The sequence below is a fragment of the Diadema setosum genome, chromosome 1, assembly GCF_964275005.1.
Source record: "Diadema setosum chromosome 1, eeDiaSeto1, whole genome shotgun sequence".
NCBI lineage: Eukaryota > Metazoa > Echinodermata > Echinoidea > Diadematoida > Diadematidae > Diadema > Diadema setosum.
In genome coordinates this window covers 37142618-37155958 of record NC_092685.1, presented here as the reverse complement: position 1 = coordinate 37155958, position 13341 = coordinate 37142618, and the positions used below count along the sequence as shown (strand labels likewise).

Sequence of the window (13341 nt, the reverse complement as noted above, 5' to 3'; positions counted from 1 at the left end):
TATCTAAATATTCAATTGTCGTTAAATCTGTACCGTTTAGATCAGTCGTCCATTACAGTAACGCATATGTCAGGTGCGCATACCTGATGTGGGAAACTAATGCACAATGTATCTTGCCCGGTGAACAGGAGTTCACTTTCGATTAACGAATATCAGTAAACAATTGTGTTACATAAAATGACCCATGGTAGTAATTAGAGAAATATGACAGTTCACAGATAAATTTCTATCTAATTTTTTGTAGTAACAGTTTTGCTGAGTTTGAAACAATGGTGTCTAGTTTTGAAATCGTAAACATGTGGGTTGACCATGTTTGAATACATGATGTAGATAGTTGCCACCGTTTAGCTATATAACTACATGTGTATTTTTCTTTTATGTTTCTTGCTTGGGACATTTGCTTCATTTTAACATCTGCCAATGAATGAGGTGATAATGGTTTACATGCAAATAGATTTAATTTGGTTTTTTGTTTTGTATTTTTGTGTGAAAAAACACACAAAAAGTTGTCAAGTTATTCAAATAGAACTTTTGAACTGAGAGTACATGTACTTATCGTTTCGTTAGAGTAATGATGTATAGCAAAAGACACATTAGATACATGTACAATGACAATGGAGATGTTTGTTGAGCTCAGTCTTTAGTTTTGTTGTGTCAGCTTTTAGGAAATGTCACAAAGTCATAGCATCAGATTGAATAATAATGGTTAGGGTTAGGGATAAAAATAAAACTAGGAAGTTAATCAGGAGCCATTGCAGTTATGCATTTGTTCTTGCTTACTTGATAAACTCAGAGAGGGTCCTGGAGGCCACATGTCAGTATACAGACTGAGATTGCCTAGACTTTTAAAGGTGGGCCTATAAATTAGAGCATAATGTGGGTAGTTTTTTTTTATTAGGTTGGAAAACTTTGTGTTGGGAACGCGTTGATTAATGTAACCACGGGTTACATAGGATAACTCATAAAATTCAGCTAGTGACGGCAGATAAGGTCCAGTGATCCTGGAATTACTGTGAAGCTTAATTTTTTTCAGTTAAGAGCTTTGACAAGAACATATACCCAATACGACTAGATGGAGTATAAATGTGGTTGAATAGAGAGTTGTCACTAAGTCATAGCATCAGATTGAATAATAATGGTTAGGGTTAGGGATAAAAATAAAACTAGGAAGTTAATCAGGAGCCATTGCAGTTATGCATTTGTTCTTGCTTACTTGATAAACTCAGAGAGGGTCCTGGAGGCCACATGTCAGTATACAGACTGAGATTGCCTAGACTTTTAAAGGTGGGCCTATAAATTAGAGCATAATGTGGGTGATTTTTTTTTTTATTAGGTTGGAAAACTTTGTGTTGGGAACGCGTTGATTAATGTAACCACGGGTTACATAGGATAACTCATAAAATTCAGCTAGTGACGGCAGATAAGGTCCAGTGATCCTGGAATTACTGTGAAGCTTAATTTTTTTCAGTTAAGAGCTTTGACAAGAACATATACCCAATACGACTAGATGGAGTATAAATGTGGTTGAATAGAGAGTTGTCACTAAGTCATAGCATCAGATTGAATAATAATGGTTAGGGTTACGGATAAAAATAAAACTAGAAAGTTATTAAGGAGCACTGCAGTTATACATTTGTTCTTGCTTACTTAATAAACTCAGAGAGGGTCCTGGAGGCCACATGTCAGTATACGGACTGAGATTGCCTAGAATAAAGCTTTTATGTTGTTACCCTGAACAAATTGTCTGTATAGGGGACATATTCCTGAGGCTATATAGGCAATTTAAGATGGTGATGGAGGAGTACCAGTTTTTAGTTAGGCTTGCACTGACATAGAGGAGTCACATGCTAGGATTAGATAATTCTGTCATTACTCAGAGAAGAGGTGGAACATGGACACTGTACTTTTAAAAGCAGGCCTATAGGGTAGAGCATAATGTGTGTATTTTTTTTTTTTTAATTAGGTTGAAAAACTTTTGTGTTGGGGACACGTTGATTAATGTAACAAGGGGTTACGTAGGATAACTCATAAAATTCAGATAGTGACACCACATAAGGTCCAGTGATCCTGGAATCACTGTGAAGCATAGTTTTTCAATTAATAGCATTAACAAGAACATATACCCAATACGACTCCATGGAGTATAAATGTAGTTGAATAGGGATAGTGTCTAGTCACTATTTCAGATAATATTGGGGATAAAAATCTAAAATGTCTTCAAAGTATAACGGAAGATCTGATTTACATCAGGTAGAGATTGTAAGGTTAAACTGTAGTACTATTTGTTCCTTGATATGGCTCATATTCTCAACATTCTCAATATGTATACTGCGTATATTTAACAATGTTGATTTGTTCATTCATGGAGGATTTTCAGATTTGCTTCCAGGATTAATGTTCTGTTAAACTTATTCTAAAATTCTCAGACAATGATTATTGTCCCTGTCCGATGCACACATGAATATGAAGTTGTTGCGGTTGCGTCAGTGTTGTGATGTGCTTCATGAAGAAAGTCTAGTGAAGTTATCTATTTTTACACTATGGAGATGCATGGCAGGATGAATGGTGATGGTAGAAAGATAAAGTTTGGTATGGTACACAAAACTAGTTGTTGGTAATTGAACATTTAGTAACATGCGAAGAACCCAGACCACTTTCGTATACTGCAAGAAAACGATCAGCCACTGATGGAAACAACTCATGCTACGGCTACATAAAAATTTTACATCTACAGTAGATAACAAGCTAATTATGTAGACATGCTACTAGGAGACCTAAAATGTGTGGATGAAAGTTGAAAAGAGAACAAGATCATGTGTGTTATGTGTGCATTCAAATGTGAATCCTGTGTTGAATTGTTCTGGATCTTTAAGAATGCGTTGAAGGAGTAACTTGCATGACGCGAGTACTGTGTGGTGTATGTGCAGTGCAGTGAGTGATTGACGATAGCTACAGGAATACCAGTATCAGTACGTAAATTTTTAAATTTTAGACATAAGGAATGATCTCGACAACTTATCTTGGCCTGGAAGTGATTATTTACAGATATGCAATATGAATATCACAGCGTACTTACCAAATAGAGGAATTTACACAAATCTTTGAGATGCACAGTCAGTAGTGGTAAGCAGTTTTTTTCACATATGCGTTGGATGCAACAGACCCTCTCTATCGAATGGGGTTTTGTTAAATATCAGTTTTACACGTAAAATACAGGTAGCAAAAAATAAATAGATAAATAAAAAAATAAAAAAATCTGCCCGCCCGACCCTATTTGAAAATCTCATGTTACGCCAATACAACATTTTTTTTTTTGGCCATACTGATAACGTTTTGAAAGGACAAACATGTATTGCTTCATCTGCGCTCTAAAAATGTACTCTATTTTACGCTCGTTTACTACACCTTTTAGATTTGACAGTGTCAGGCTGTCCTCTGCTGCTCCAAATTTGTTTCAAGATTGGCGCTGAGAAAGAGCCGAAGACTTATGTCCGAGTGTCCAGAAAGGGACACCCGGAATCATTGGCTCCCTGAAAGTGAGATCAGGAGGCTTGAGCTTTGAGTACTTCAACCCCTGCTATGGCTTCGTCCTGCTGAAGGAGCCACCGGAACATATCTCACAAGGCAGCTACAGGCGAGCCCGAAGATGACACCCGAGGAGAGAATGGAGAAGCCCAGGCACTATGTGACATCTGTAAGTCAAAAGAGTGGCAAGAGGTAACCCATAAAAGCTGAACTTCAATCACATGTAACTAATTTTGGGTCACTGTGCAATCCGTTGCAAGTGACGGCAACAGGAGGAAGGTTGACATTATAGATTTAATTCATTTCACTTAAATCTTTGTACTTCAGAGTGATCCAAATTTTCCACAAGTGCATTGTATTGAATTGCACAAAAAAAAAAAGAAATGAATGAAATAAATACATAATTCAACTAGAATATTATTTCTATAATATTATTTTTATTTTACACATGAACTGTTATAAACTCATTCTTTATAGTAATAACTGATAATGTCTTGAAAGGACAAACTAATGTATTGCTTCATTTGCTCTAAAAACAATGTACTCGATTTTATGCTCATTACTACACCTTTTAGATTTGACAGTGTCGGGCTGTCCTGTGCTGCTCCAAATTTGTTTCAAGATTGGCACCTTTAAGGAGCTGAAGATTTAATGCCTGAATGTCCAGAAAGAGACACCAGGTATAATTAGCTCCCTGAAAGTGAGATCAGGAGGCTTGAGCTTTGAGTACTTTGACCCCCACTATGGCTTTGTCCTGCTGAAGAAGCCACTGGAACATCTTCCAAGGTGGCTACAGGCGAGCCCGAAGATGACACCTGAGAGAATGGAGAAGACCAGAAACTATGTGACATTAAGTCAAAAGAATGCCGAGAGGTAACCCATAAAAGCTGAACTTCAATCACATGTAACTAACTTGGGTCACTGTGCAATCCGTCATGAGTGACGGCAACAGGAGGAAGGTTGACATTATAGATTTAATTCATTTCACTTAAATCTTTGTACTTCAGAGTGATTAAAATTTCCCACAAGTGCATTGTATTGATTAGCACAAAAATAAGAATGAATGAAATAAATACAATTCATCTAAAATATTATTTTCATTGTATTATCTTTATTTCAGTCAAGAACTGTTATAAACTCATTCTATATAGTAATTACTGATAATGTCTTGAAAGGACAAAAAATTATTGCTTCATTTGCTCTAAAAATATACTCTATTTTATGCTCATTACTACACCTTTTAGATTTGACAGTGTCAAGCTGTCCTGTGCTCCTCCAAACTTGTTTTAAGATTGGTGCTGAGAAGGAGCTAAGACTTAATGTCTGAGTGTCCAGAAAGAGACAACACGTATAATTGGCTCCCTGAAAGTGAGATCAGGAGGCTTGAGCATCGAGTACTTCAACTGCCGCGATGGATTCGCCGTGCTAAAGAAACCACCAGAACATCTTGCGAGGTGGCTACAGGCGAGCCCAAAGATGACACCTGAGGAGAGAATGGAGAAGACCACGAACTAGGTCTATGTGACATTAACTCAAAAGAGTGCCAAGAGGTAACCCAAAAAGCTGAACTTCAAACTCTTGTCAAGTAATCTGGGTCACTGTGCAATCCGTCTTGAGGACAACAGGATAAAGGTTGACATATAAAATTCACTTCCCTTCACTTTTGTTAAGAGGAAATCCAACCCAAAAATAAACAGCAAAAGAAAGAGAAAAATATTCCATACAGAACGATAGAAATTGTAAAAATAAAATGGATAAGAAATGAGGAAGACACATTTTGAAATTTCACATTTCTTCAGAAAACACTTTGTAACCAGTCCTTAAAAACGTAAGTTGACGATGTCATACTTCCACAATTTATTCATTTCAAAATGACAAAAATCTCATAGTTCAGCTACATAAACTTGCCCTAAAAACACCCCCCAAAAAGAAAAAAAGAACTGTTTACTCTTATATATCTTGATACAACAATTATACTTGTAACGTTAGACATCTAGTAGCTAATAAAAATTTTTCCAAATTTTACATGTAGACCTATGGTTTAACGTTAGATCTAGGCTGCAGGCATGTAAATAGAAAATCTACTGATCCAGCTAGGTAGAATTAATTAACATAGGGTCTAGAAACTAGACTCTAGGCCTACTGGTACATTATGAAAAATTGTGAGGATAATAATGACAGCATCAACTTGCTCATTTGAATATTCATTAGGCCTATGCCTACATGAATTATCGTCATATTGAACATATTAAACAATGAAAGCAGAAAATATTTTCTATTAATAGGCTATTGTCAGCAGTCATTGAAAATGGAACCTTTCTCAACATGCCTCTTGATCAACGCCAGCAATGACCATGATGTAACGTTAGATCTACAGTGCTCATAGTGCCGGCCAGTGGGATCTGGGAGAATGTTCCAAGTGTTTTACTTAGACCACCTACTTCTTGGGAAGAAAGACATTTTGTAGTGTTCTGTTCTGGAGTGTGGTACAATATAGAATCCCCATCAGAATTTCACCAATGAAATGACTAAACATACTCACAGAAACACTTCAAATGCAACCAAGATCCTAACTGTGCACAACTGATACAAAAATAATCGAACTCATGTCTTGGGAGGATCGATGAAGGGAGATTTTCCGGAGGACTCCAACACCGCGCACCCTCAGGCTCACCCAGTCAGACCGCAACGCTGCATGCAATGCTGTTAATATATATAATGAGCTCAAATCAAAAATTTATCGTACGCGCAGGTTTTTGCGCATGTCCTTCTCAACACCCGGGGGGCGCGTTTTCATCAACGAGTTCGTCGGAGGTTTTCACCGACGAATTTGCTATCAGCCAATCAGACGCAAGGATTTACACTGACAACTGTTAAAAGCTAATGAAATCCTTGGTCTGATTGGCTGATAGCAAATTTGTCGGTGAAATCTCCGACGAACTCGTTGATGAAACGCCCCCCAGAGATATTGCGAGATAATTCAGAGACAAAGTGCATGGTCTACGAGATTCATTTATTGACGACATGAAGATCTACTCTCCGTGACTAATTGACATGATTTGTGAATATTTGATATCAATCAGACCTTTTAATGCTTATATCATGTGAAATGAACTTATGATACCGTTATTCTTATCACCGCATCCTACTGACATTTTTTAAAACGATCCTAGAACATATTATGACAAGGCTTTCTATTTATTAATCACCCGACCCGTTCCAAAGTTGAATCAACTCATTACTGATATCCAACGTTCTAGAGATTGTTGTTATAATAGCACAGTAAGAACTGAATTGGTCCCTCGCTTAGAAAACTATAAAAATTGAATGTCTCGTCGAGTGAAAATCATGGAGTGGCAATTTGAGATACATGCATAATCATGCGCTCCCCGGGTATCATTAGTTAAATTACTCAGCGATGTATACAGTGGAATTAGATGGAATAATTATTGTAATTCACAATAGAGATCCCCAAAGAACTATGTGTGCACAATAAGTTTTAGATCTTTTATTATTGATTAATAATGAGCCATTCATTAATGCAACAGTTACTGCTAGCTGAGTAAACAAAGTCCAAGCCAAAGCAAGCTGAGCTGTCGATCAGAGTGGAGTGTTGTTCTTGTTGTTGACGTGGAGATCGTAGCCCGAGCGCGTATACATAAATCGTGCGCGCGCACACACACACTCATAGGGTCCTATACTTTTATCTACACACAGAGTATTACTGTATGTACAGCACACGTTTACTGTCCTTCCGCGCTGACCAACTGTTTCAACTCTCCACTCAGAGGGAATTAACCAATCAGAAACGCGTATTCGCGGCAAACTGAAATCTCGTCAAAAATTAACTGTACAACGCAATGATTTATTTGATCACCTGACCCGTTCCAATAATCAGTCCACATGAAGTCATCATATTTCCATAGTATGATATTTCCTCTTTCATTTCATACCTCTTCGATTTTGGTCCACGTTTATTTCATTGTTCTAATGTACCCCCTAAGAAAAATGAAAAATATGCAAATTTTATGTTTTATAATTTCCTTGTTTAGTATATTTTATATGTCACAACCTTTCAAGTAGTCGGATGTCATCAAAGTACAACTTTTCAGCTTTTTATCGATGTATTAATCAGGAAGATTGGTAATGTCTTTTAGATTTACAAGGACTCTAAAAATATGGTCTCCCAGCTCATTACGTATTCATGTCCGCAAGGTCCATGCATACGCGTACGATAAATGAAGATCAGGCTTTTCAGGGTGTTGCGGTCTGACTGCACCACCACATGATCGACACACGATTTAGTCACACACACGCTTGCGCTTTCGGTCTGTTTAGTTCGATAGGCACCATAGTCCCTACGTCATAGGGAGCTTTAGATTTTAGACGCGCGGACGTTCAAAGGAAAAAAAAAATGTTCTGAGCGTGCGCAGTAGCGCGCGTAAAGTCAATCTATTTTTAGCTTGCGTCGCCTGAGTTTTTCACTACGCGTACTGGGCTATTTTCACGTCCGCACAGTTTGCGACGTAGAGAGCTTCTTCATGCACTGATCATATGGGGGCGCGATTGTATTTTTTATACGTTGCGTCCCAGCGTAATCTAAAGCTACTTTTCCACACGACGCAGGGAGAGGAGAACGTCCAGCGCAAGCGTCGGCACAAACGTCCGCGCGTCAAAATCTAAAGCTCCCTAATGGGCCCGAATTCACGAAGGTGGTACAAATGAAACCATGGTATAAACCATGGACAAAAACCATGGAGCGCCAAGTGTCGCATGGAATATTTCGTTACGAAATCAGCCATTTCATCGATGAAATGATTATTTTGTAACGAAATGACAACATTTTATAACTAAATGAGCATTTCGTCCACGAAATGATAATTTCGTTAACGAAACGGTCATTTTGTCGACAAAATGACCAATTTCGTAACGAAATATTCCATGCGACATTTGGCGCTCCATGGTTTTTGTCCATGGTTTAAACCATAGTTTCATTTGTACCACCTTCGTGAATTCGGGCCAATGTGTCGAAAGGGTGGGTTGGGTGGTGGCGCGTCGCGTATGGGAACACCACCCTTCGTCCAAAGCACCCCCCCCCCCCGCTATTAGGGAGCTTTAGATTTTAGACGCGCGGACGTTCAAAGAGAAAAAAACATGATCTGAGCGTGCGCAGTAGCGCGGATCAAGTTACTGCGCACGCTCAGATCATGTTTTTTTCTCTTTGAACGTCCGCGCGTCTAAAATCTAAAGCTCCCTATCGCCGAAAGGGTGCGTTGATGGGAGCGTTGGGTCGCGTCGCGTTGACTGGAACCCCACCCTTCGTCCAAAGCCCCCCCCCCCCCCCCCCCGGTTTTGCCGAAAGGGTGCGTTGGTACTTTTTCTCATGCAATATTAAGAGACGAGTTTTGAATTTATATTTAATCTTCAAACAACCATTTCAAAGAGGCTATCGTCCGAGATCGGTTTATACTCTTATTATAGGCGCGGTCAGACTGGCAAAAGATCGCGAAGTTTAAGATCGCGATCTTTAAGATCTCGAAGTTTTGCCAGTGTGATCGAAAACTTCCCGCGAAACTTCTCGCGAAACTTCTCGATCTGTTTGCGGGCGTTGTCTCCGAAGCGCGAGGCCATTGTCATGTTCAGATGTGCATTGTTACATCACAATCACTAGCCATCGGACGGCGCACTCTTTCTTGCGCGCGTACGAATGGACCAAACTTCGCGATCATAAACTTCTCGATCTTTTGCCAGTCAGACCGCGCCTTATCACCACTTGGTCTACAGCCAGTTGGTCTGATAGACTGTTTAATATCAGTTGGTCTAATAACCAGTTGGTCTAGTCATCATTTCGTCCAATTACTGTTTGGTCTAATTGTTTTTTGGTTTAAATTACTACTGTAGTATTTGGTCTACAGTCAATTCGTCTAATACTGTAATAGCCACTTGGTCTATTTTTGGTCTAACACCAATTTATATCATCAAATACCGATTTGGTCTATTATGAGTTGGTCTAATCCCATAAAAAAAGGAAAGTCTGCCGGAGATCTTCGGCATACTTTTTAGTCTGCGGCAAGAGTAAGCGGGAGTATGCGGCAGAACCAAGCTTTGCTGCAAACCACAGTCTGTGGCAGATCCGATGCGGGAAGGCTTCCACAGAAAGGAACTTGCGGCAGACTTCTCGCATACTGCATACTAGTACCTGTGTAGAAATCTTGCCGCAGATCTGCCGCAAATCTGCCACAACCTCTTCCTGAATCGTACTTATGAATATTCATCATTAACAGTCTACTGCAGATCTGCCGCAGATCTGCCGCAAATAGTTTAGTAACCGTGCCTTAAAACATAACAATTTTAATATTCATCATTAAGAGTCTGCGGCAGCAGCTAATTTGCATGTGAAAATGATGCCTGTCTGCGGCAGATCTGCGGCAAGGCATCCGCAGCAGTATGCAGCAGGCTGATTTCTTTCCTATGGGATTCCATTTCGTCTAATCATCAAATGGTCTAAAATAAAACCAAATTTGTCCAATATAAATTTGGTGTACACATCATTAATTTTGGTCCATTGCCCAGTTGGTCTATAGCCTCTGTCTATCATTATTTAGTCTACACCCATTTGGTCTAATAACCATTGACCTTATTGTCATTTGGTCTAATAGCCAGCCTCCTGGTCTAATCAGGTATCATTTTGGTCCAATCATTGTTTCATCTATAATTATGACCAACTGGGCGTTTTTTTTTTTGTTTTTTTTTTTGGGGGGGAGGCTTTTATTGATGTACGTGTACACCAAATTTATATTGGACAAATTTGGCTTTATTTTAACGTTAGAGCATTTGATGATTAGACGAAATGGAATTAGACCAAATCATAATAGACCAAAAATAGACCAAATGGCTATTATTAAACGAATTGACTGTAGACCAAATAGTAATTTAACCAAATAACAATTAGACCAAACAGTAATTGGACGAACTGATGACTAGACCAACTGGTTATTAGACCAACTGATATTAAACAGTCTATTAGACCAACTGGCTGTAGACTAAGTGGTAATAGAGTTTAAACCGATCCGGACGATAGCCTCTTTGAAATGGTTGTTTGAAGGTTAAATATAAATTCAAAACTCGTCTTTTAATATTACATGAGAAAAAGTACCAACGCACCCTTTCGGCAAAACCGGGGGGGGGGGGGGGGCTTTGGACGAAGGGTGGTGTTCCCATTAACGCGACGCGCCACCACCCAACCCACCCTTTCGGCACAAGTCATTCTTATCACCACTAATACTGTTAACCTTAAAGGATTCGAAATATGATGCCTAAGTCCACATAATATTATTTTATGCAAAACCATTGAATCGCAGAGAGACATCGAAATTCTCGCTTTTCCCCGATTGTGACAATCGGGGAAAAGTGCATATGGTGCATAAAGTGCATATTATGCATATCGAGTGTAGTGGCTATCCAATCAGTTTCAGGCGGGGTGGAGCACCCCAATTTGCATCTCATTATCGCCCCGTTCTATTTGAATTTCCAACGGGCATCCACGGCTGCCCGAAACTGTGTGCATGAAAAAGTCAAATCTTTACCTTCTCCTTGTGCCGCTATATGCGTGCCGCTAGTAAACTCAAACTTCCCACACTATCTAAGTTCTTAAAAACCTTCCTTTTGATTAAAAAATTATGAAATTTGCTGTACTATTACAGGAGCAATACGCAGTGGAAATAAGAAACAGATTTCATGTACTCCAGGAGAGAGAATGAGTCTGCCACAGAAACGTACCAACGCTTTATTGATGCAAATCAACAAGCAGCAGAGACATGTCTCAAGCAGATCAAAAAGGCTCGGAGGGAGGAGCAAAGCTTAAACCCTAAAGTTACTGTTGCCAGGAAGAAGACGAAAGCTGCATATAGGGCGTTCATCGCAGACGAGGGTGAAGATGGTAAGAGCAGAGAAGAATATGCAAGGACAAGGGAAAACTTGTACAGAACATATGCAATTCTGGATCAGGAAAAATTGTGTAGGCAAATAGCTGAAGTAGAGCAAGCACATGAAAATAGAAAATATGGACTGAGCTGGAAGCTCATCAATGACATCTCCGGACGAAAGGCATCTCAGTCTGTCAGGATTCGAGGTGAAAGTGCAGAAAAGAGAGTTGCGACCTGGTACTCACACTTCAAGAACCTCTTGGGCAACCCTCCTGAGCTTCTAGAAAGTAATGAACCAATAACACCTATTTTTAGTGACCTTCCCATACCAGATGGTCCGTTTACGATGAGTGAGTACACGAAGGCTAAAACAGAAATGAAGAACAACAAAAGCAGTGGGGAGGATGGGGTAGCCCCTGAAGTTCTGAAATATGTTCCTGTGGATGATATTATCTTAGAATTTATCAACCGCTCATATGAAGATGGGGACCAGCCGGAACAGTGGTCTACACTTAACATCATCCCAGTACCAAAGTCAGGGGATCTCTCCAAGACTGACAACTACCGTGGGATTTGTCTGAGCTCAGTAGTATCCAAAACATATAACAGAATGATCTTGAACCGTATCAGACCCTACATTGATCCACTGCTTAGGGACTCCCAGAATGGCTTCCGACAGAAACGATCGACTGTAGGATAGATCCTAGCACTTAGAAGAATACTTGAAGGAGTGAGAGATAGGAGCCTCCCTGCAGTGATCACATTTATCGATTTCAAGAAGGCCTTTGACAGCATCCATCGGGGGAAGCTCCTAGAGATTCTCAACGCTTATGGCATTCCTGAGAAACTAGTTCGTGCGATTGATGTCATTACTCCAAGACGCATGCAAAGGTGTGCTCGCCTGATGGAGAGACAGAGTATTTTGAAATACTGGCTGGGGTACTTCAAGGAGACACATTGGCACCCTTTCTGTTTATCGTAGCCCTTGACTATGCTTTGAGGCTTGCCATCAATGGCAAGGAGGAGGAGCTTGGATTTACATTGGTGCCCCGTCAAAGCCGTCGTGTTCCGCCCGTAATGGTCACTGACCTTGATTTTGCTGACGATATTGCCTTAATATCAGATACGACTGAAAAGGCAAGGGAGCTGCTGTTTGCAGTGGAAAAGGAGTGCAAGAAGATTGGTCTACGGCTCAATGCAAAGAAGACAAAGGTGATGGCATTTAATATCGACGGCGCAGTACTCGATGTGAAGAACGACTTCAAGTATCTGGGCTCCTGGATTGCCTCGACAGAACAAGACATCAGGATCAGACGTGGCCACGCATGGAATGCTTTGCACAGTATGAGGAAAGTGTGGAAATCTCAGCTTAGCGACGACATAAAACGGCGACTTTTTGTCACAACAGTTGAGTCTGTATTACTGTATGGAGCAGAGACGTGGACACTTACAGCCAGACAAGAGAAAGCATTATGGACGGAGTGTACACACGCATGCTCAGGTTAGCCCTTAATGTGTCATGGAGTGACTACGTTAGAAATGATGACTTGTATAGTACATTGCCAAAGGTGTCTGACAAAGTGCGTGAGAGAAGGATGCGATTATAGCGGGACACTGTGCGCGACACCCTGAACTATCTGCGAATTCCCTCGTACTCTGGGAACCTAAACAGGGAACTGCAAAACGAGGAAGACGTAAGGCCACTTTAATCAGTGTCCTGAAGAAGGATGCAGGCCTAGATAGCATTAATGACCTACGGACAGTCATGTTAGATAGAGAGGTTTGGAGGCGCAACTTTGTTTATGGAACCCGAGTTGGCATCGGCTGAAGCAAATACATGCCGTCGAATGAGAGAAGGACGCGAGAATTATCATCGGTCTCTTTTGGGAGC

The 13341-nt window shown here is 40.1% G+C and overlaps 1 protein-coding gene across 1 annotated transcript; it reads left to right on the top strand.

The window, feature by feature from the left end:
• Nucleotides 1-11262: 11262 nt before the first annotated feature.
• LOC140234680 (uncharacterized) lies at nt 11263-12956 on the top strand. The gene is made up of 2 exons (XM_072314749.1): nt 11263-12016; nt 12433-12956. Exons 1-2 carry the CDS (start codon nt 11263-11265, stop codon nt 12954-12956), a joined length of 1278 nt encoding a protein of 425 aa, XP_072170850.1.
• The last annotated feature ends 385 nt before the right edge of the window (nt 12957-13341 follow it).

Bases quoted from the DNA above. Each gene is read 5' to 3' on its own strand.
- LOC140234680 (XM_072314749.1), top strand. From the start codon at position 11,263: ATGTACTCCAGGAGAGAGAATGAGTCTGCCACAGAAACGTACCAACGC. The intron at 12,017-12,432 runs GTGGGATTTGTC...TGTTTATCGTAG, and splicing joins CTCCAAGACTGACAACTACC to CCCTTGACTATGCTTTGAGG.